At 38.4% G+C, this 24,048-nt stretch overlaps 2 protein-coding genes and 1 long non-coding RNA gene across 6 annotated transcripts; 1 reads left to right on the top strand and 2 right to left on the bottom strand.

The window, feature by feature from the left end:
• Positions 1–49: 49 nt before the first annotated feature.
• On the bottom strand, positions 50–12,921 carry LOC139775811 (DDB1- and CUL4-associated factor 8). 2 transcript variants are annotated; one of them, XM_071712089.1, is made up of 12 exons: positions 12,707–12,921; positions 9,924–10,758; positions 9,589–9,717; positions 9,288–9,529; positions 6,956–7,099; positions 6,623–6,846; positions 5,487–5,652; positions 5,192–5,354; positions 4,788–4,918; positions 4,577–4,696; positions 4,223–4,333; positions 50–472 (listed from the first exon to the last, which is right to left on the bottom strand). In XM_071712089.1, the coding sequence occupies exons 2-12, from the start codon at positions 10,663–10,665 to the stop codon at positions 323–325; spliced, it is 2,322 nt and encodes a 773-aa protein (XP_071568190.1). In that variant the 5' UTR covers positions 10,666–10,758; positions 12,707–12,921; the 3' UTR covers positions 50–322. The 2 variants fall into 2 exon arrangements, with proteins under 2 accessions (XP_071568190.1, XP_071568191.1); XM_071712090.1 differs by having other exon boundaries at positions 12,570–12,707.
• An 831-nt stretch (positions 12,922–13,752) lies between these two features.
• Positions 13,753–15,526, bottom strand: Rpl23 (ribosomal protein L23). Its single transcript, XM_071712091.1, has 4 exons — positions 15,407–15,526; positions 15,128–15,211; positions 14,253–14,381; positions 13,753–14,008 (listed from the first exon to the last, which is right to left on the bottom strand). Exons 1-4 carry the CDS (start codon positions 15,417–15,419, stop codon positions 13,812–13,814), a joined length of 423 nt encoding a protein of 140 aa, XP_071568192.1. The 5' UTR covers positions 15,420–15,526; the 3' UTR covers positions 13,753–13,811.
• Positions 15,527–17,261: 1,735 nt separating this feature from the next.
• LOC139775781 (uncharacterized) lies at positions 17,262–20,325 on the top strand. 3 transcript variants are annotated; one of them, XR_011718931.1, is made up of 4 exons: positions 17,262–17,461; positions 17,582–18,038; positions 18,126–18,260; positions 18,348–20,325. It is a non-coding gene; the product is annotated as an uncharacterized lncRNA (long non-coding RNA). The 3 variants fall into 3 exon arrangements; XR_011718930.1 differs by having other exon boundaries at positions 17,262–17,498; XR_011718929.1 differs by having other exon boundaries at positions 17,270–18,038.
• Positions 20,326–24,048: the final 3,723 nt, after the last annotated feature.

Below are 24,048 nucleotides of genomic sequence, written 5' to 3'. Positions count from 1 at the left end.
ATGCCTGGTATCGTACATACATCTCATCAAAATGTATAGTCTTCACGTGTCTGTTCAACGTATATATTCAAAAATTACAATACAACCGTGAACCACTCATGTAGTTCATGCTACCGATTATTTCCAGTTAATAAAAAAGATCAATCGTAACTAGAATAAGGAGCTTCTTCGATACGTTGCGATTACTGTCCCTCCTACACACTCCACTATGTAAAGCCATCGACACAGTTATCCAGTAGAATTTACTATAATCGTGAAACAACTAATATGAACGCTATATAACTCTCATCGCAGTAATATCAAATCGCGTTAAGCAACAACTTTAAGACGGAGGACATTGTATTCTTCCAACGTCGCCGCCTTCCGATTGGTTATCACTGTCCTCGGATGAGCTATCCATCGAGGAGTCAGGGTGATAATCGTCAAAGTCATCTTCTTCCTGATTTGGATCCTCGTAACGTGTATAAAGATTCTAGAAGGGGCACGATAGTGAAACAATCAATTTGAAATATCACAAAAATGTCTACGATATTTATATTATTTATTACTTACACGTACTCGGAGAGAGAAGAGAGGAGGATGGAGTAGGTACAAGTAGGGGAACAAGTAATGGGAAGGATCAGAATTTCGACTAAGCCAGGAAGGTGGCACAAGGGCCGGGAGCAAGGTTGGAAATAGAGAGGTAGGTGAAGCTGAAAAGGGAGGGGGGGAGTTCAAAGGGAGGAGAAGAGTTTTGTTTTGGAACACTGCAGGCTTGTTTAACAAAGACAAAGAGTTTTGGAAATATATAGGTAAGTTCGATTTTATTAGTTTATGTGAAACATGGTTAGAAAAGGAGGGATGGGAAAGGATTAAAGACAAGCTGCCTGAGTCGCACGAATGGGCTTGTAGTTTTGCGAGGAGAGTAAAAAGAAGAGGGAGGGCAAAAGGAGGTTTTGTGATAGGTAAAAAGAAGGACTGGGGAAAAGTAGGTAGTAGGTTAATTAAGGAAGAAGAGGGGGATGTGGTAGTATCAGAAATAAGAGGAGAAAAAGAAAATTGTAGGATTATTTCGGTGTACAACTCCGGGGGCTGGAGAGAGTTGGAAGAAAAATTGAATAGGCTATTAGGGGATGAAGAAGAGGGAAGTATTATAATGGGTGGCGATTTTAATATAAGGATAGGGGAACTAGGGGGTTGGGAAATAGAGGAGATGGAATTGGAAAGAAGTAGTAAAGACAAGGTAATCAGTAATGGGGGAAGGAATTTTGTTGAATGGGTACAGGAAAAGGGTTGGTATATATTAAATGGTACGACGGTAGGAGATTGGGATGGTGAATACACCTATGTAGGAGCCAGAGGCAATACGGTAATAGATTATGCGATAGTAAGCGATAATGTACACGAGAGAATTGTAAAATTTAGGATAGATGATAAAGTGGACTCGGATCATATGCCGCTAATTCTGGAGGAGGAAATAGAAAAAGGAAGAGGACAAGAGGTAGAAAAGGAAAGTGAAGCAAGAGAAGAGGAGGAAAAGCTTGTTATAATGTGGGATAAGGATGCTATACAGGAGTATAAAGAGAGGACGGAGGAGTTATGTATGGAAGAAGGACAGGTATGCAGGTCGGTGGAGGAAAAATGGCAAAGGATTAAACAAATTGCTCAAGAATCCATGGTCAAAAAAAGGATAAGAATTAAGAAAAAGGAATTAGGTCATAAGGACTGGTGGGATAGAAGCTGTACAAGAAAGAAGAGGGAAGTGCATAGAATGTACAGGAAGTGGAGGAAGGGCAAAATAGGTAGGAAAAGGTACATAGAGGAAAAAGGAAAGTTGAGGGATCTACAACTAAAAAAACAGGAGGAGAAGAGGCAAAAGGAAGAAGAGGAATTAAGGAAATTGAAGAAGGAAACAGATGTCTGGAAATACATAAATAAGAAAAGGAACAAAAAGGTATGGAAGAAGAATAAAATAGGCAAGAAGGAATGGAGAAGGCACTTCATGGAGCTACTAGGAGGGTCGGAAGTGGAGGAGGAAGAGGAAAGTAGGGAGAAGACAAGGCATCAAGAAGGAAGGAAAGAAGTGAAAAGGGATGAAAGGATTGAAGGGGATGAGGAGGATGAAATTACAGAAATGGAGATCAAATTGGCATTGAAGAAATTGAAATTAAAAAAGGCGGCGGGAATAGATGAAATACCAATGGAGGCGTGGAAATATGCGAGTGGACCCTTATGGAACAGGCTGGTGGATTTGCTGAGACAAATATGGAGAGAAGGAACGATACCATCAGACTGGAAGAAAAGCATAATAGTGACACTATATAAGAGAGGAGATCAAGAGAAGACCGGAAATTATAGAGGTATATCGTTATTATGTACGGCGTATAAAGTTTATGTGGAGGTAATAAGGAGCAGGCTAGAGAGGGAAGCGGAAGAGAAAGGAATGATCCCGGAGAGTCAGGCAGGCTTTAGAAAAGGAAGGTCAACAATAGATAACATTTTCGTGTTGAACCATCTGATCCAAAAAGGAAGAAGAAGAGGCGGAAAAGCGGAAAAGGTGTACGCGATATTTGCAGACCTTAAGGCTGCATTTGATAATGTGGATAGGGAAATCCTGTGGAGAATTCTACGTGATAAAGGTACAAATGAACAACTGTTAAGAAGATTGGAAATGATCTACGAGGAAACGGAAGTTGTGGTCAGGACCAGCCAGGGGTATACGAAGAAGTTCCAGACGTCAAAAGGAGTAAGGCAGGGATGCGTAATAAGTCCACTTCTGTTTAATCTGTACATAGCGGAGTTAGCTGAAGTATTGAAAAAGAGAGATATAGGAGGAATAGAGGTAGATAAGATGAGGGTTTGGAATTTAGAGTATGCGGACGATATTGTAATGGTTGCGAGAAATAGGGATGCATTGTTAGACATGTTAAGCACGCTGAAAAGATTTTTAAAGGAAAGGAAATTAGAGTTATGTACAGAAAAGACAAAGATTTTAGTGTTTAATAGGAAGAGAAAAGAAGGCAAAGAAGTGTGGAAATGGGGGGATAAATATATAGAAGAGGTACAGAGCTTTAAATATTTAGGTTTTACGTTTAATAGGAATGGTAATTACAAAGATCATATTAGAGAACTGATGAAAAAAGGCAGGATGGCAGTCAGAAAAATCTGGGGATTAGGAGAAAGAATGTGTAGAGGGGATTTCTTAAGGAGGTGGATGTTATTTAAATATTTGGTGCAAAGCGTTATGGCTTACGGGGTAGAAATTTGGGGGTGGGAAGAGAAAAAAGAGTTGGAGAAAATAATGATGGACTATATTCGTTGGATTTTTGCGATAGATTTCTGCACACCAAGGTATGTGATATCTAGGGAATTAGGTATGGATAAATTAATGGTGGGTTGGGGAATAAGGGCAATGAAATATGAGGAAAGAATTTTAGAAGATAGGTGCGGAGTTATTGTAAGTCATTGTTGGAAGGAAAAAGAAACTTATGGGTGGAAGGATCTGTATAGTATGGAAAGAGAAAGGTATTATAACAGGAATGGATGGGGAATAGGCTTTCTGGAGGAAAAGAGAAGAGAGGGTACAAATCTAGAGGAAGAAATAATAAGCAGGGAAAGAGATAATCAGAGGCAATGGGAAGGAAATAAAATCTTAGAGGCAAGATATAACAAAAGATATAGAGTGTTAGACAAGGCGAATGGGGGTCCGGAATATTTAAAGAAGGGTAATTTAAAGAAAGTAAGGATAGGAGATGATGTGAGAGCTTTAATAAAACTGAGATGCGGAAATTTAGAAGAAGTAAATAAATATTGGTTAGAAGAAAATTGTAAAAAATGTATTTTGTGCGGTGAGGGCAGTGACTGTATGGAACATTATGTAAAGGAATGTAAGAGGGCAAGTGTGTGGTTTAAGGATTTAGGTAGGAATGAGGCGGAGAAGTGGAAAAGGCTGTGGAGCGATGAACTAGATTTAGATAAGGGTAAGATGCTGAGGAAATTATGGAAAGAGAGGGAGAAGGAACTAAAGAAGCGCAAGGAATTAAATAAGACTAAAGATATGACTGTGATATGACTGTGAGAAATAGTTTAGTTTAAGGTAGTTGTAGGTTATTTTAGGCTATAACGGATAGTATACGCAAGGTATGGATGGATGAGTGTGGTTAAGTTTTATTTTGTAAACCAAGTCCCTTCCTGGCTATTATGTAAAGCTGAAGTAAATAAATATCTATATCTATCTACTTACACGTACTCTCTCTCTATGACGGATATGTCTCAGTAAAATCCAAAGTAATTGGCCATCGAACGAATCAGGCACGTTTTCTTGCTTCCTATTCCTCGCGTTGGACTTGACGCACTTATGAAAAAAAAGGAATATGTGAATCATCATACGTTTATCGATATACAATTAGTCCACAACTAATAATTAGTCGCCATTATTAGTTACATTCAACTGTATTGTTTATTTTAGAAACGAGATACCAAACATTATTATTAAACGATGACAAAACAACAAAAAGTATGCAAAGGAGAAGATAAACAGAAAATGTGAAACGAGAAAAAGAAGAGATATGTAGAAAGATGATTTTTGTCTACCTACGTTTGCGAATGATTTCATCATCGGAGGTTCTGTGCGCGAAGGCACCCATATCTTAACGTCGTAATCCAATCCACTTGTCGCAAGAATGGGAATATGTGGGTGTCCTTCTAAGCAATTTACCTATAAATTAAATGAAAAGAAGACTGTTATTTTCTCTTCTACATTACAGAAAAGGAAAAATTTGTTTATCAAATTTATGAAGTAAACTCACAACTCCTTGATCATCTCCTGTCATCCACTGTACAACAGCTTCCGTGTTTTTGTCCCAAATGAATATATTACCGCAATCGGATCCGGATATGACATATTCGCTTTTAGGTCCGAAGAAATTGACTCCCTTTACTGCAATTGAGCAACAAATGACAGTTAATAAATCACAATTATTTACAGCATCGTTTCCTAACTACTGACAAATTTCAAAAGAGATGTACAGAAAGATTTCTAAAAAGAAGTCTCAATGTGAAAATTAATTTAAAAAATGTACCACTAATTATGTTATTGGATGTTAGTTTTTCGTATTGAAACGCGCATATAAAAAAAAAGAGATCTAAGAATTAAAAAGATGTAGAGGATATAGAATGTAATAATATTCATATCATTTTATGTATAACGTACCAGTTGCACTATTCCTATGGCCCTGATATCTATGAGCGTAATCTACACGTGACGACATTAATCTATCAAATAGGTATATGTCCTCGTCATTATACGATGCGAGAATTTCTGTTCCGTTGTGATTATACACAGCGCACGTTACATGCGCGTGCTTATTTCCTGTCTAAGACATTACAATTACACATGTAATGAAATTAAACATGTGTAAAAAAGAAACAAACTACAATATTTGTTATATTACTTCAAGTATTGGTGAACTTTTTCAGCGATAAGATTGCTATATAATGCGACGTACCAGGTGATCGGGACACAGTTTATAAAGCGGTGTCGAAGCTTTTCGCCGATCGTACACTCTCACGTAATGGGAACGGCCGCCGACGCAAAATTCATTACTATTAAAAGGATTCGAATGTATACTGAATAGTTGCACTTCTGATGAACCGTCCTTTACTACGAGTAATCTGTGGATACAGGAAAAGTCCATTTTATTACGTATCAAGAGACACGGTAGTGTCTCGCGCCAAGTATACACGAAGCGAGACCGCACCGTGGATTTTTTTATACGCGATGCGACGAGTTGCAAGTACCCGAGATTTTGAGATCTCGATAACCAGTGAACGGGTCAGGTTCTGGTCTAACTAGGCTTAATGGATAGTTTGGACCAAATTTATATAATAAAAATGTTTTTCTTTGTATCATATGGTAACAGTACAAAATAAAAATATTTAATTAAAATAAAATGAATTTTTCTTGTAAAAAAACTTAGCGTTGCTTTTTTACTCCTGTCGCATTCTTCCAAAAATTATGCTTATTTTTTATTCAATTAAAAATCTTAGTACTTTATTAAATTTCGAGGTTCAACAGCGCCAAGTTTTTTTTACAAGAAAAATTTATTTTATTTTAATTAAATATTTTTATTTTGTACTGTTACCTCTTTAATTCTTTGTGATAAAAATTATTCTTTGTATATTATAATTTCGTTAAGGAGAATTAAAGCTACTATCACTTGGATTGGAATAGGAAGACCCTTGAATGGAACAAAGATACGTACCACTCGGGTTTTATTTTTTAAAAGTAGTTGCACAACAATTATTTTTCAAAGCAATATACATATTCTCTTTGCAATTGGCGCAATTTAAAGATTTCATATATTTTTTTGAAATACATATCACTTGGGTTGAGTTAGGTAAAGCAATTTTGTGATATAATAATTTTGTTAAGAAGAAATAAAGCTACTACCACTTAGGTTAAATTTTTAGATTTACAACATACATTGCGCGTGTACTTGGCGCCTTTTTTTACCTTTTTGAAGAAGGTAATTTTGTACTAATAGTTATTACGCGAAAAATTAACATTATATATAGATATGCTGCGGGCTACAGACGCAAATAGAAAATACGAATATACTTATGCTTCTTAATCGCGACTCACTTGTTTGGCTTACTCTCTCGGATATCTATGGAGAATACCCTTGCATCCTCTCCAGCGGAAAAGACCACATGAGGTGTTTCAGGGTGCACAGCCAATTTGTGTGACGGTCCACGATGCGTCGCCAATTTCTTTGATGTGTCGTGTTTAAGATCTAATAAACGTACCTGACCGTCTCTAGCACAAGTGACCATAAGGTATTCCACGTCTAATGGTAACCACTTTGCCTAAACGCATACAATTTCGAAAAATTTATTGGCAAAAGATAAACATAATAATATAAAAATAACTGTTGAACAACACATCGATTGTAACGCTTAGTTATAAGATACACACTTGAAACATATTGCTTGTATGACCGCTCATAAACCAGTGACGCTTTTTCCCTGCAGCCCAATCCCAAATAACAACTGCTAAATCATCAGAGGCACTCGCTAACAAATTTCCTTTTTGATTGAAGTTTAAGGCGTTTACGCAACCCTGTAAATAATAATCGAATGTAAATAAATAGTTAATGATGCAAGAGTAGCCCAGTAATGATCCTAAAACGATGTATAAATCTCATGTCGATATACAAGGTTTCTCTAAAGTCTGACTCAACTCCTTAGATCTCGAAAACAGCTTTAAATATGGGAAAACGTTGAAACACTTGTTCAAAAGGCTGTTTATTTTATGCCAAAAAAATTTCTTAGCCCCCTCCCCCAAGAGAGCGGAGGCAAGAGCGCAAGTCAAAAATTTTAAATGGGAAGGTGGGTCAAATTATAGCTCATTTTAAATGCATTTTTATGTGCATTTGCCGCTAAGTGCAGAGAAAGGGGGTATTACCCTTCACTCCTCCACGATCAATTACAGTCAAAATTAAAAATGTTTTTTTTCAATTAGGTGAACTAACCGTCGGAATAGTAGTCCGACAGCTCCCTATGCATTGTAAACAGTGTCAGAAAGTCTAAAATGTCTTAAGATGCTAATACGGCTCTGTAATTGGTTTATGACATCTTAAGATTGTACTTAAGACAGTCTTAAATAGATTCGACTATGAATACTCTCATAACGGGGATAATGTTATTTCCGGGGCCCTTCAATTTGATAGGTGTATTTGATAGATCTTTCGCTGAGAAAAAGAATGCCGCAAACCACAATGCGCTACGATGCATAGTTTTTGAGATATCGATTTTTAAATGTAATAATAGCAATATTGTTGTACGATATTACATGGGTTTGCAATTTACGGGCGACCTCACCGATTTCAATGACCTTGATATATGTTGTCAATATAAAACGAAGTGCCGCATGGGTTTACAACTTTCCACGCGTGGAAAGCCCACGCATGTACTTTGAAGGCACACTATGTGTCTAGTTTAATAATAGTGGAACCCCCCCCCCCCCCGCAGGGATTCCCGGATTCCCGGATTCCCGGATTCCCTTTCGCCCGACGGGCAGAGGCGCCGTACGGCAAACCGGGCTCGTGCGGCGACCGGACCGCGAGGACCGGCCGCCTAGTAGTGTGTCACATTGTTTTGAGCCTTTCGACTCACGAGACTCCTAGAGATATCATTGCCACCTTTGACTAGAGAGGATACGGCCTTAGAGGCGTTCAGGCATAATCCCACGGATGGTAGCTTCGCACCACCGGCCGCTCGACCGAGTGCGTGAACCAAATGTCCGAACCTGCGGTTCCTCTCGTACTGAGCAGGATTACTATCGCAATGACTGGTCATCAGTAGGGTAAAACTAACCTGTCTCACGACGGTGAGCTTTGGAGTCTGCCTCCACGCATACACTTTTCACGCGAACCGAGGTTCACCCCCACCTCCCCCGCCTACGTGTGTACTGTTTATACACACACAATTGAAGTATTATTTAAAAATTCATATCTCAAAGCGAGCGTTAGTCGATTATCTGTGTGAATATTTGTAGCGATATACAATAAAAAGAATTGGAGGAAACTCATTTTATGCGCTACAATGCATAGTTTTCGAGATATCGATTTTTAAATGTAATAATAGCAATGTCGTTGTACAGTTGTTTGGTGGAACTTAGCGTTACCCGGAATGCCGCGTGGAGACGTCCACCGTGCATTCCAACATATAGGACAAGGAAAAGACAAATACAGGACAGAACTAAGATGACAGACATATAAGACGTGGACATTTAATTTTTGCCACGCGTGGTAAATTGCAAACCCACATGTAATACCGTACAACAATATTGCTATTATTACATTTAAAAATCGATATCTCGAAAACTATACATCGCAGCGCATTGTGGTTTGCGGCATTCTTTTTCTCAACGAAAGATCTATCAAATACACCTATCAAATTGAAGGGCCCCGGAAATAACATTCTTGCCCTCATAACTTTTGATAAGGGGGTTGCAGCGACCCCCTTATCAACCTTATTCACCAAAAAGTTTCTTTTCACTAAATTTTTAAAACAAGCTACAATTTGACCCACCTTCACATTTAAAATTTCTGTCTTGTGCCCCCGCCTCCGCCTTAGTCCTGGGGGGCTAAGAAATCTTTTTGGCATAAAATAAGCAGCCCCTCCAAATGATCGAACATGTGTTTCGGCGTTTTTCCATATTTAAAGTCGTTTCCGAGATTCGAGGGCTGGGTCAAACTTTAGAGATATACCCTGTATAGCATTTACAAGGTAAATAAATAATTTACCTGATGTTCATTAAGTTTATGCATAACGTCCAGCCGCTCTACCGCATGTAAAGAACCGTAGAACCTTCTTTGGAATAACGGATTGCTACCTATTTGGCGATTTATTACTTCCGGTACAATACGCCAATTAGGAGGTGGTTTCTCTATTTTTAGACAATGAGGTATTTCTTCGTCCTCATCCTCATCTTCCTCATCTTCGTCCCATTCATCGTCGTTAGCAGCTCTCCATTCGTTCGAGTCACCTGTCCAGAATTCAGAATTCTACATCTTATCAAACAAGCAATGCAAAAGCATAGAATACCTCTCTCGTCTTTGTATCGATCAGATTCGTCATTAGGCGTTTCTGATCCTGCTCTATGAGCTTCTGAACTTCTATTTGACGATTCGTTTTGAGCTGACTCATTTCTGGTACTGGCAGATGCAACATTTCCTGAAATCACAATATTAATTTTATGTATATAATTTATACATATAATTATTATCATATATAATTGTACAATAATTATTGATACCTATATCTTATCTATTATAATAAGCAAGACTCCTTAAGCATAATTACAAGTTACAAAATCAAGATCAATTAAATAACAAAGATATACTGTTGTTACCAATATGCATGACAAAACAAACAAGTACCTTCATCTGCGTCAGGAATGGAAGCTTCCCTTGTTACCTCGTTAGACAAGGTATTCCCCGAACTGTCTTCATTATCGCTTGTTATATTCCGCCTCTTACGATAATTTCGCTGTTTCGCTTTTGATTTGTTTCTTTGAAACGTCACCGCATCGTCGTTTACGTTTCCACCACTGATGTGGCGCGCATTTTTATTTAACTTCTGTCGCTTACTTAAATCTTCGTCTGAGCTATCATCCGATTTTTCTACTGACATACCGCTACCGGTATACACTTGACCTTTCGAAATACTTCTTTTAACTTTATTCTGATCCGTGTGCAATGCGTTTTCTTCGTTAGTACAAGAAGAAGACGGACTATTGTTTTGCGAGGTAGTCGCCTCTGATAAATCGATTGGATTACAACTGGTGGCGTACAAGATTTCTTTTAACACATCGTTAGTTTTGTCACATTTATTAGTTGTTATCTTAATCTCGTCCTCTGCAGAAAGTTCCATAGGTTCGCCCGCTCGCTCGTTTTGCATAGTTCCACAGGCAAGATTATTATCAAATCCGACTATATGACTAGCGTCTTTTAAAGTGACACTGCTCTCAGATGTAACACTACAACTATCTACATTTTTTGAGATGCTTAAATCTTCTACAGAACTCGACTGCGCCTTCCTAGACTTCTCGCCGTCCGAATCCTTGGTGTCAGAAAGTTTCACTTCAGAGTCATTACTGGTATCATGCGTTTTAGACTCCATTTTATTTTCAAGATTTTATTCCTTTTGTTTGCCTAGACTGCCAGCGATCATTTCACAATCTGCATTTGCATTGGCAACATATTCAAGGTTTATCTGAAATATATTAATTGTTAATTGATACAATAAATAATAAACTCTTTTGTTACACATTTTACCATATATACACAAATTAAATATCAAAGCACACATATATTTAAGTGAATTATAAAAAAAATCATTGCTGAAAAAATGATTGTTGTCTATTTGAAACCAATATCTATTCAGAACTCTCTTCTTTAACAAAACTAAACAAATAACTTGATATCATCCAAGACATCAAAAATCGGAAGGTATGCAAAAATTATACATTTGATAATAACATTGCTGTTTATCTTGCAATAACAATCAATAAATTTAAAATCTGCACTTTTGAACTTTATGTATCATTTTGGAATATTCAAATAAATTTTATTGAAGCGTGCCATTTTTCGAAAGTACATTGAAAATCTAAGAAATTGCAGAATTGATTAGAGATGTCCTAATATTCCTATCTCTTAACTATACAAATAACTTAGATGTTAAATGCAAAACTGATTTATTTCAACAACTTGACAAATATGTATTGAGATATCCTTTCTTGAGAAACTTTATGTCACTGCTTTGATATATTAAGAAGATAAAATATTTTTATTGTTATAACTTTACGAAACTAAAACTGAATTTAAGGTAAATTATTTATTATTCAAAATCTTTTCTTGAGAAACTTTATGTCGCCACTTATTGAAACCTGATATATTGCTATCAGTGGGTCTGTTCTGTAATTCTTAACAACAGTTTCGTTATCGTTATATTCTCGTTGCTCAGCTTCTTTACCATATATATCTGCGCGACACAAATATAACGATAAGTCCCAGTCTACAATAGGTGTTTTAAGCCCTAAGTCCTAAGAAATTGACCAATCACGGTCAATTATTCTCCTCAAATTCAACTGTGATTGAACAATTTCTTAAGGCTTAGGGCTTAAAACACCTATTGTAGACCGGGACTTGTTGTCATAACGAAGCCAAAACCGAAAGTTCCAAGGTAGACTATTTAATTATCCCTCAAGATCTTTTCTTGAGAAGCTTTACGTCACTGCTTTGACATTTCAGGAAGACAAAACATTCATATTTACAAAATCAAAACTGAATTTGAGGTAGACGGTTTATTTTTCGAAATCTTTTTTCGAGAAATTTTTGATTGCCGCTTCGATATTTCAGGAAGGTAAAATATTTTTTATTATCATAACGTTATAAAGACAAAACTGAATTCAAGGTAAATTGTTTATCCTTTCAGGTCACGATAATAGTTGCTTTCCATTTACATCAAAACTCAGATAATTCTCACTTGTGATGTCATTCTGTCTTTATTATTCATTAATTCCCAAAAAGGATAGAACGACGTCACAAGTGAGAATTATCTGAGTTTTTATGTAAATGGAAAGCACCTAATGTCGCGACGGAGATTCGAGAAAATGCGTCCTGATGTAACTTAGCAAAATAAATCAGTGGCAAAGAATCGTTAAGATATGTATCGAGGAAGAAGGCACGATAGGCGCAACAACATCGCTGATTTAGCACGATCGTCATCCGCAACATAGCCCCGTCGCCCCCGTCACAAGCGGAGGAGGAGAGGCATTAAAAAGTGTTATCCGCGTTATGGATGTTGATCGCAAATCGAATGGATATAAAAACATCGCGACGATAGACTTGCGAATATAATATAACGTACGCGATCGCGCGCGCGTTATATAAATTCGCTGTTCGCATTCCGACCCCCTTTTCTTCTGCTCCTTCTTTTTACTATTTTTTAGCGAAATTATCTGCTAAAATGGCCAGCGTTACGTACGTAACGCAACACGTATATTAAATTTTGCTTATATTTACAGGGTTGACCCCGGGTGTCGTCGGGGACGTCGAGACTTCTCGACAACGCGAGCGGGTCGGTCCGAGTTGAGAACGTTCGGACGAGCTCGAACGAGACACGGATGAAACTGCTCCGTCAACACGGACGGGCTACTCACCTCGAGACTTTCACTGACGGAACGCGGTATGCGGTATGGATATGGCCGTACTCGATTCCCACTCACGGTGATTCACGGTGCTACTACTCTACGGACACGATCACAATACAATGCGCGATCAGCGCGATAAGATAAACGCGCAACGCGCAACTCCCGAACTCCCCTCGAGCTCCCCGTCCGCGGCTTCGATTGCTACTAGAGTCCCTCTAATGGCTCTAATTGGAGTCTGAGTCTGGTCAACTTGCACTTCTGGCAAAATTCTGCGAGAGAGAAGGATATACAATATATACATTCACCAGGGTTGGGAACGTATATCATACACCCTACGTATCATACATGATATACATGGGTATTTTACGTATACCTTAAGTATGACACATACTTTGGTTTCATATATATGTGTACATTATACGTATGTACATACATACATATGAAACGTATGGTACGTATCATACGTTACGTCACATAACTATTAATATTTAAAACGTTTTAACCATTATGTAGATAAAAACTTTTCTTTCTATAATTAATTAAAAGTATATAAATTATTTAAAGTTTACTTTAAAAGATGACAGTATATAATTATATTGAAAATCGATTAGAAAATTACGGCATGACCAGATTTTAGCCCATACATATGCTTTAAAAACAGATATATTAAATCCACGCGATAAAAGCAAAAATATATTTAGCAAAAATATAGCGAACATGACTGAAATTACTGTACTGAAACTGAACACATATACTGGCATACTGCACTTATATTCTCACTTGCATCTTTACTTTTTTGTTTTTTATTTACAGACTGCATATTTTATATAAACCTAATAACTATAAATAACAAATCTAAACCGCGGGCTTTAGGTCTTTTTTAAAATTTTTTACCAAAAAGATATATCTAACCTCAACTTGTAACCGTCGAAACATTTACGATGTACGTACGTATAAATATTCATGGATGTAAATCTCGTCTCAAAACTTTAGAATTTTTTATTTATGATGCGTGGCACAGTACACATTTAGTAGGGACATTGAACACGAATGGATATTACTTATTTTCTGGTTTATTTTGTAAAGGACAGTAAATTTATACAGGATGTGTGAACTATGCGATGCTGCTGGCATTGGATGCGATCCTTGGCCACAAATCCGCACACTCCTTCGCGACAGGTCCCGTAATAGCCGATCCTTTCATCTCTCCCTTGTTGTTGACGATTACACCGGCATTATCCTCGAAGTATATGAATGTCCCGTCCTTCCTGCGGAATGGTTTCCGTTGCCGTATCACCACCGCAGGCATCACTGTAACAATACACGCGCGTTTATCTAAAATCCTTGGAAGGCAATGGCTGTGTTCACCAAACAAAGCAGCTTAGTAAGCGCTCAGTGATTTTTTTAAAATACAATTGCTTTATACACTGAGATTAAGGGTGAAAACCAATATTAAAGAATCACTAAGTACTTATTAATTTATTTCTTCTTAGATGCAAGCAACGTCTCGGGGAACAAAAGAGAGAAAGAAAGAGCACAAGAGTAATTAATTTACCCTTTTTCCTTAGTTCAGGTTTTCCCTTCTTCACAGTGGCAACGATCATATCGCCGGATCCTGCCGCTGGCAGACGGTTCAACCGGCCCTTGATTCCTTGCACTGCGATGACATACAGGTTCTTGGCACCTGAAAAACCATTTGCTGTTACACAGAGATCTATCCTCAATAGGATGAAAGGAAAGGCCAGGATACATATGCTTGAGTTGAAAATTATATCTAATCCTTAGATTTATGGTCACATATAAATCAGTCTTGTAACAGGCGCTACAAATAATCTCGACAGTTTAACTATACAGCTTATACTACATTTACGCGAGCGTTACTTCTGTAGTAACTTACGATAATTCCTTCGTGTAAACGGGATTTTGTAGTAACTTACGATAATTTACTCCACGTAAACGAGTGAATTATCATAAGTTACTACAGAAGTAACGCTTGCGTAAACGTAGCATTAGTATCTATGCAATTGACATGTAACTTTATTAAACATTTTGCTTCTATTATAAAGTACAAAAAAATATTTGAGAAAAACTGTAAAAATAATAAATAATAATATATACGAGATACAGTTTAGCAATTACTATACGTTTCACTGATATCTATGAAATGATAGTATTAACTATAAATATCATCATTTTTTGTTTATTAGGATTCTTGTTCCTTTAAGGCTAGAACTAGAATCATTTGACGTGCGCAAACAGAAAACAACAAAACTGCGGTTTTTATTAAATTAATCAACAAATCGGGAAACGTAAGTATAAAAATTACTTGACAAATTACAAACGACCATGTGCCCCTCTTGTTTGCGAGTTACACGGTTGCCCTTTGAGGTTAAGTATCGTCCAAAAGATGCTTTTCTTCTGCAAACTCACCAGTATTATCAGCGCAATTGATGACCGCGCCGACCGGTAGACCCAGGGATATCCTGAACTTGGCTCCAGCCGAACCACCACGTCCTTAGGAAACAAGTAATGTATTGAGACAGCGGCATTGGAAGAATCGTTCTGTTTTCTCGCGTGTAATAAAGTAACGTTTCGTTTCGTTTTATCGTGCGTACGAAACGTGCCTCCGTCCCTCTATCTTTTCGCCCGAGACCGATGCGTCGTCTCAGCACCGATTTTCCCGGATTTCATACGCGGCAACGAACTTACCTCTCTTCGACATCTTGGTTTGTTTGAAAGGAGAACCTGGAGAACTCGAGCCGCTCGAGTCGAGCGTATCGCGTATCCGCACTCCGCAGCACACGTGACACGAGGCACACGCACACACGCGCGGAAAAATGAGAAATAGGGATATATATCTCTAGTTTCAGGATTGCTTACAACAGCACAAGTTCCCTAAAGTGCAGGAACTAGGTCCCTATATTTGTGACGTTGATCACAAGGTTGCTTAAGCCCGTATCAGACTACGGATTGGGATTGAGATTGGATTGAAATTTAATCAATCAGAACAGAGAAAACTGATCTCAAGTTTAGTAAACTTTGCTCTGATTGGTCAAATTTCAATCCAATCTTAATCCCAATCCGTAGTCTGATACGGGCATTACTAGGGCTGCGTTCGGTTTGGGCGCTCACGCGCTGTAAGCATCATTCTATCTTCGTTGCACATCGAATATCAAACGAAGATAGAGCGATGCTTACAGCGCGTGAGCGCCCAAACCGAACGCAGCCTAGAGGTTTGTTCGCGTCGCATGCCCCACTATGCTCCTAATCACTCCAACGCACTCATCTGCTCCAATCGCCACCTTAGGTTTGTTCGCGTCGCATACTCCAATAAACACCAAGAGCACTTGGATCACGGATAAAAGGTGGCGATTAGAGCAGATGAGTTTTTGGAGTGCGTTGGAGTGATTAGGAGCATGGTGGGGCATGCGACGCGAACAAACCTCTTTTATCCGTGACCGCTGTTACACGGCGCCGTTAATCGGGTTTAATAACATCGGTAGTTCTTAGACTAGCCAATCACACTCATTCTTCAGAAGAAGGGAATAGCTGTGATTTGCCAGCCTAAGAACTACCGATGTTATTAAACCCGACGTGTAAAGCCTTGTGTACACGATACTAGAAATCGGTCCGAGTTTCGGTTTAAGCCAATCAACATGTAGCTCTTACAGAAAAGCAGCAGTTTCATTGGCTTAAACCGAAACTCGGACCGATTTCTAGTATCGTGTACACAAGGCTTAATGCTGGGTCTACAATGCGAGTCGCAAAGTCGTGAGTCGCAAGAATTGACCAATCACAGTCAATTATTCTCCTCAAATTCGACTGTGATTGGTCAATTCTTGCGACTCACGACTTTGCGACTCGCATTGTAGACCCAGCATAACAGCGGTCCGTGATCTAAGTGCTCTTGATGTTTATTGGAGTATGCGACGCGAACAAACCTTAGATGTTGAAAAGAGACAGAATGGCCGCATTCAAAAAACACAACTGTTGAGTGAGCAGTCAGTGACTCCGTTTACACGGCACAGTTAATCGGGTTTTATAACATCGGTAGTTCTTAGGCCGGTCAATCACAGCTATTCCATTCTTCTGAAGAATGATTACGATTGGTCTTCCTGACAACTACCGATGTTATAAAACCCGATTAACGGTGTCATGTAAACACAGTCAATGACTACGTTTACACGGCTCGATTTACGCCGAAGTTATAACATCGATGTTATAACTACTGACGTTAAATGCCGTGTAAACGCTCTTTTACGACAAAGTTATTACATCGATGTGGTAACTTCGTCATAAAAGAGCGTTTACACGGCATTTAACGTCAGTAGTTATAACATCGATATTATAACTTTGGCGTAAATCGGGCCGTGTAAACGTAGTCAGTGATTCTTTAATGGCCGCGTTCAGCAGACACAACTGTTGAGTGTCGTCTTATCAACACGCTACGCTGATTTGCTCGGTCTAAAAGTAAGGGCTAATCACGTTCGATCGCTACTGTACGGAAGCCCCTACGGCTCACCAGCGACTGTGTCGCCAGTAGTGGTTATTCGTGCAACTAGTAGCACGTTTTGCTTCGCGCGGCGCGTGAGTCGGGTGCAAGCAGCAAGTTGTGTTGCTTCGTGCAATAACTAGTTGCAAATGGAAAATTTATTGGCCTGAGCACACTGAAGATTCTCGAACTTGGTGTCTTTATTCTGATTGATTGTGTTATTGTTTACATTCGAATGTTTCAGTTTTTATCATCATCGTGAACATTAAAAAGTTATTAAAATCCAATTGCATTATCAACTAACAAAATGTGAAATGTTTTTTGGTTTTTTACTGTAGAGGTTTGATTGATTGTGCTATTCATGTATTACATGTTCGAATTTTATGTTTCAGATAATTTTCTAGATTATTTTGTTGTCAGAAATAGCTTGTAATTTTGAAGACATGAATCACATTATAGTGAAAGATCAAAATAGTATACTACATATGATTTAGATAATGAAAAATGTGACCTTTCAATTTTCTTGCAACTTTGTAATGAGAAAAAGTAACATTTAATGAAGATTGAAAGAGGTAATTTTTTCGACTCCAAATTTATCATTTATTGTATTTATTTCTATTGAAGTCACCTTTTCATGATGATGGAATATGTTCCCATTCACGAATCCCCACCCCGCGACTACCGAATTTTCTTTCGAAATCAACGATCATTTTGTGCGGTATGGATGTGTACATGGATGTGTCTCGTGTATCATCCTGAAAGTCCTGAAACGTTGAAACATTGCGTCAGCCTCTCGCTTTGGCCTTTTGCGCATTCCACTTCCGCATTCGCAAGGAACGGGGCAGATTGGTAAGTTAATTATCAGAATTTTCGTAAATAGTGAATCGAGCGAGAATCGGCACAAATTAATGTCAATATTCTTATTCTATTTTTCAGAGTCGACGATCGGCGTTTTCTCTGTATCTCATTCGGACGTACTTATCTCGTATATCGTCCTGAAACGTTGCGTCAGCCTCTCGCTTTGGCCTTTTGCGCATTCCACTTGTACATTCGCAAAGAATGGAGAGATTGGTAAGTTTATTATCAGAATTCTCGTGAATAGTGAATCGATCGACAATCGGCACAAATTAATGTCAGTGTTCTTATTATATTTTTCAGAGTCGACGATCGGCGTTTTCTCTGTGTATCTTATTCGGACGTATCTCGTGTGTCGTCCTAAAACGTTGAGACGTTGCGTCAGCATCTCGCTTTTGCCTTTTACGCATTCCACTTCCGCATTCGCAAAGAACGGAGAAGATTGGTAAATTTATTATATTAATACGTAATTAGTAGATGTGCAAACCATTAAGCCGGGTCCATAATGTCAATTTGATTTTTTTTACATTTGCATGCAATTTTGTCGGTTTGGTTTGATTTGCCCAGGTAGCACATATTAGTTTCAAATCTACGCTTAGAAAACTTCCAACAATTGCAAAATAAACGTTCTGCTGAACATGGTCATTGAAAGAACATTTATACGTGTGTTCCGTTTTGAAGAACTTCCTGAAATGGTGAACATCAGTAATGCAATTAAGTTGGAGTGAGACAAGTATATTTTGTTTCACTTTAACTTATTATATGAATGTGCACCAGTTCAGGAATTTCTTCGAATAAGAATATACGTCATAGATGGTATATGCATAAAGCTTTTAGAAGCCTCTCACGCATGTCTCAAAGACGGCATAAACACGTTCAAAAGACGTGAAAAGTAGGAATTTTAAACGTCTTTATCTAAAATGTCTTTATCGTTAAAACAAAACGTTTGTATAACAGTTTTTTAAACGGGATAGTTATTTTATCGGGAAAGAAACGTTCCTTCGAACGTTTTTCGAATGGACATTTTTACTCGTCACAAACGTTTCTAGAAATTGGTTATAAAACGTTTCGGAAAACGCTTATAAAACATTTTTGAAACGTGTATGTGCTACCTGGGTGGTTTCGAAACAAATAGTGAAATTCAATTTGATTTCACAAATCCTTCGGAGTTGCACATCTCTAAATACAGTAAAATTGTAAGAGTTTATACAAAAATTCCCAAACTGCTTAACTTTTATTAGAACATGGGCAAAAGTTGTTGCGTTCCTGGCTGTAAGTCAGGAGTAAAAGTGCCTTCACACAAATTTCCAAAAGATATTGAGAGATGTTCACAATGGATACACAGTTTAAAATTGGGTCAGTCAATGAATTATTGTGCTCAGAATTTACAAACATTTAAAGTATGCCATAAGCACTTTGCACCAACAGATTACTCCTGTTCTTTACATAATCGATAAAGATATAGAACAAAATCAAGTTCCTACAATCTCAGGGCAAGAGACAGAAAGTTAATATGGTGACATCAGAACTCAACTTTTTCCAATTTAAATATCCTCGTAATGTCTTTTGGATTTTCTGGCAGTTGGTCAAAGTTATAAAAATAATTGTAATGATCTCTCCAATTATGTCACTGTCACTACATTTACGCGAGCGTTCCTTCTGTAGTAACTTACGATAATTGACTCGCGGAGTAAATTATCGTAATTTACTAGAAAATCCCGTTTACGCAAAGGAATTATTGTAAGTTACAGATTTAACGCTCGCGTAAACGTAGTACGTATTAATACTCCGGTCATTTTCTTTTTATAATTAAGTTTTTCTGTTGCTTTCACACATTTCGTATTTGTTTATAAAGAAAATGTGTGAAACAGCGATCTTAAATTATCCAACAATTATCCATTTTGTTCAATTCAGGATTGCATATGAAATAATGAAACGATTTGGATCCTTTACACTATTTATTATTTCGTATACAATTCTCACAGGCTTTGAATGTAAACATGGAATGTAAACTAGTACTACGTTTACGCGAGCGTTACTTCTATAGTAACTTATGAGAATGCATTCGTTTACGCGGAGTAAATTATCATAAGTTACTACAAAATCCCGTTTACGCGAAAGAAAATCTCGTTTACGCGAAGAAATTATCGTAAGTTACTACAGAAGTAACGCTCGCGTAAACGTAGTAGTAGTATAGGCCAATAATATTATTGTATTATAATTTTATTACACGCAGAGTTGTATAACAACAATAAAAACATTTATAAAACGTAAATAATAACTTTTTTACTCATTTCAATATCCTATATTTATATATTATATTTTTTAAAAATAATTTAATTTTTTATTTTAATAATAAATGTAAGGGCAGTTTCACCATCTCCGATTAACGTGATCCTTCGAAACTCATTCTTTGTCTCTTTCTTACGAAAGAGACAAAGAATGAGTTTCGAAAGATCACGTTAATCGGAGATGGTGAAACTGGCCCTATGGATACTAAAACGTTGCGCATTTTTACCGACGGATGACGCCATCTTGCTACGTAGTTCCATTTTCACGAGGAAAAACTATAAGATGGCGCTGAAACGCTACACGACAAAATAGTACGGGAGTGTGCACCCCCTGACACAACTTGCTGCTTGCACCCGACTCACGCGCCGCGCGAAGCAAAACGTGCTACTAGTTGCACGAATAACCACTACTGGCGACACAGTCGCTGGTGAGCCGTAGGGGCTTCCGTACTACTGAGCGGTTTGTTCTGCTGAACGCGCTTAATATAATTGGTTCTTACCTTTGGTTCTTCTTCGGATTAATGCTGGGTCTACAATGGGAGTCGCAAAGTCGTGAGTCGCATTGTAGACCTAGCATAAGTGTCTGAGCAGAATAGCTGACTTATAATTTCAAGACAGTGTTTTATGCTTTAAATCTTTGTTTTTAGCAACGCACAATACTGTCTTGTGTCTCAAGTCTTAAACGAGTGTACAAAGTGTCAACATTGTAAGACTTGAGACATAAGACAGTATTGTGCGTTGCTAAAAACAAAGATTTAAAGCATAAAACACTGTCTTAAAATTATAAGTCAGCTATTCTGCTCAGGCCCTAAGTGTAAAGCCTTGTGTACACGATGCTAGAAATCGGTCCGAGTTTCGGTTTAAGCCAATCAAATTGCAGCTCTTACGAATCCGTAATTCGTAATAACAAGATTTCTCATAAAATAAGTTACATAAATTCGTGAATTTTTTTTAAATATACTTTTTATATAATAATGCAGTCCGCTACAGAGCCCGATTTTGCATTTTTGCTCTTAAAAATTTATAATAAATAAAATACGGAGTTAAAGTGCAGTTTAACGTGCACTTAGTGCATAAAGTGCATCTGAGTGCACTTGAGTTTGCCTGGGTCTCCTGCCGACCCTTAAAAAATTATCACGTGACCAGATTTGACGCTCGAATCCAGCGTCGAGCGTCATCGTGAAATTGTACCTTAGGCTGAGTTTCCACTGAGCGCGTCACGCGTCGTGTTGTCTGTCATTAACCAATCCAAACATCCCATCACAAATAATGTAATAAAATTGGATGTTTTGATTGGTCGCGACGGATGACGCGACGCGTGACGCGTTCAGTGGAAACTCAGCCTTAATGGTGCGTTCCCACTATACGCGTCGCGCGTCGCGTCACGACGCCGCGTTATGAGTTATCCAATCAAAACGTTTCATTTTATGACGTCATTTCCGACGCAAGATCTTGCCATAAAATGAAACGTTTTGATTGGATAACTCATGACGCGGCGTCGTGACGCAACGCGCGACGCGTATAGTGGGAACGCAGCATAAGGCTGAGTTTCCACTGAGCGCGTCACGCGTCGCGTCGTCTGTCGTTAACCAATCTGAACATTTCGTCACAAATAATGTAATAAAATAAGATGTTTTGATTGGTCGCGATGGATAACGCGACGCGTGACGCGCTCAGTGGAAACTCAGCCTAAGACTGCTTTTGACCAGACTTAAGACGATCATGCGGGGTCTACAATGCGAGTCATGGGTCGTGAGTCGTATGAAATGGACCAATCACAATCGAATTTGAGGAGAATAATCGACTGTGATTGATCAATTCTTGCGACTCACGACTTGCGACTAGCATTGTAGACCCCGCATTAGATATAAGATCCGACTATTGTTCGTTCTTGACTGGACTGGAGGATGATCCTACTTGCGGCTCATCCTAGTGAGTAGGATCATTCTCCAGTCTAGAACGGTCATATGAATACCGCCCAATTTTCTTATGCTTATGTTTGTGCGCTATGCAAGTTTGTCTGGATAGATCTTAAATAAAGCAAGGTTGTAGACCTGCACTAATGCGGGGTCTACAATGAGAGTCGTAGGTCGTGAGTCGTGGGAGGTTGACCAATTACAGTTGATTATTCTCCTCAAATTCGATTACGATTCGTCAATTTCTTGCGACTCACGACTTGTGACTCGCGTTGTAGACCTCACATAAGTGATTTTGTACGTTTGAAGTGAAATATTAAAAAATCAGTGTGACGCACAGAACGCTTGATTGGAAAAAATTTTGGATAATTTTGATACGATTTTCCAAGCTGAATAAAAGCAAAGGTTATAACCCTGAAAACTGGGGCCCGTTTTAACCGTTGATACGCTGATGGTCCGCCCAAAATAATGGCGGAAAATCGGACACCAATAGATCAAAGGTGCCGACAGAGAGTCAACAATACTGATACTTGTGCCATTTTTAAGCAGGGTACACACGCTTTTCGTAGAACGTAACAGTAAGGTTTCGACCAATCGCGTTGCTCAATTCTTATTTCTATGGTTACAGACGGCCAAATCGAGCAACGCGATTGGTCGAAACCTTACTGTTACGTTCTACGAAAAGTGTGTGTGCCCTGCTTGAAGCCCCGGACACACACTTTTTCGTAACAGTAACAATAAAGTTTCGACCAATCGCGTTGCTCGATTCGGGAACGTATGGCCGTACGTTCCCAATTCAAGCAACGCGATTGGTCGAAACTTTACTGTTACTGTTACGAAAAAGTGTGTGTCCGGGCTCTTAGGCTGAGTTTCCACTGAGCGCGTCACGCGTCGCGTCATTTGTTGTTAACCAATTTGAACATCCCGTCACAAATAATGTAATAAAATACGATGTTTTGATTGGTCGTGACGGATGACGCGACGCGTGACGCGCTCAGTGGAAACTCTGCCTTAAGGCCATTTCACACAAAATGCATAGCTTAGCATAAGCGTAACATAAAACCGTTAAACCAATGAGCATCTAGCATAAAGTCAGTATATTAATTTACATAAGATGCTCATTGGTCCAGCGGTCTTATGCTACGCTTATGTAGCCTATGCAATTTTGTGTGCGATAGCCTTTAAGGGTCGACAGGAGTAACACTACCGACCTCTGGCGGGTTGCTTAGCTGCGAGTCCGTATTTTATTTATTATAAATTTTTTAAGAGCCAAAATGGAAAATCCGGCTATGTACCGGGTTGCGGCTGATCTTACTGATTAAAACAAGCATAAGTTTAATGAGATTCGTTAATTAATTTGGTTAAATTTTGGGAAAAACCGTCTCAAAGCAGCTTTTCAGGCCTAAAAAGCAGCTTAGAAACGGTTTTTCCCAAATTTTAGCCAAATTAATTAACGAATCTCATTAAACTTATGCTCGTTTTAATCAGTAAGATCAGCCGCAACCCGGTACATAGCCGGATTTTCCATTTTGGCTCTTAAAAAATTTATAATAAATAAAATACGGACTCGCAGCTAAGCAACCCGCCAGAGGTCTCCACTCTAACTCCTGTCGACCCTTAAGGTCTATCCAGACAAACTTGCATAGCGCATAAACATAAGCATAAGGAAATTAATTGGTCCATATGCATGTGCATAAGGAAATAGACCAATCCGTTTCTTCTGTAGAGCTCTACAAATACCATAGCGCATGCGCATATGGCTTCTGCATTCTGCCCATGGCTCCTGCAATTTTATGT

This window comes from Temnothorax nylanderi, unplaced genomic scaffold, assembly GCF_030848795.1.
Source record: "Temnothorax nylanderi isolate EJ_2023f unplaced genomic scaffold, tnyl_v1.0 TNYL_tig0105_pilon, whole genome shotgun sequence".
NCBI lineage: Eukaryota > Metazoa > Arthropoda > Insecta > Hymenoptera > Formicidae > Temnothorax > Temnothorax nylanderi.
The sequence above is the reverse complement of the archived record's forward strand: the minus strand, read 5'-3'. Positions and strand labels throughout refer to the sequence as shown.

Bases quoted from the DNA above. Each gene is read 5' to 3' on its own strand.
- LOC139775811 (XM_071712089.1), bottom strand. From the start codon at position 10,665: ATGGAGTCTAAAACGCATGATACCAGTAATGACTCTGAAGTGAAACTT. The intron at 5,355-5,486 runs GTACGTCGCATT...GTAATGTCTTAG, and splicing joins AACTGTGTCCCGATCACCTG to ACAGGAAATAAGCACGCGCA. The intron at 4,334-4,576 runs GTAGGTAGACAA...TTTTTTCATAAG, and splicing joins TGATGAAATCATTCGCAAAC to TGCGTCAAGTCCAACGCGAG.
- Rpl23 (XM_071712091.1), bottom strand. The intron at 14,382-15,127 runs GTGAGTTTGCAG...ATGGTTTTTCAG, and splicing joins CAATTGCGCTGATAATACTG to GTGCCAAGAACCTGTATGTC. The intron at 14,009-14,252 runs GTAAATTAATTA...GTATTGTTACAG, and splicing joins ACCTGAACTAAGGAAAAAGG to TGATGCCTGCGGTGGTGATA.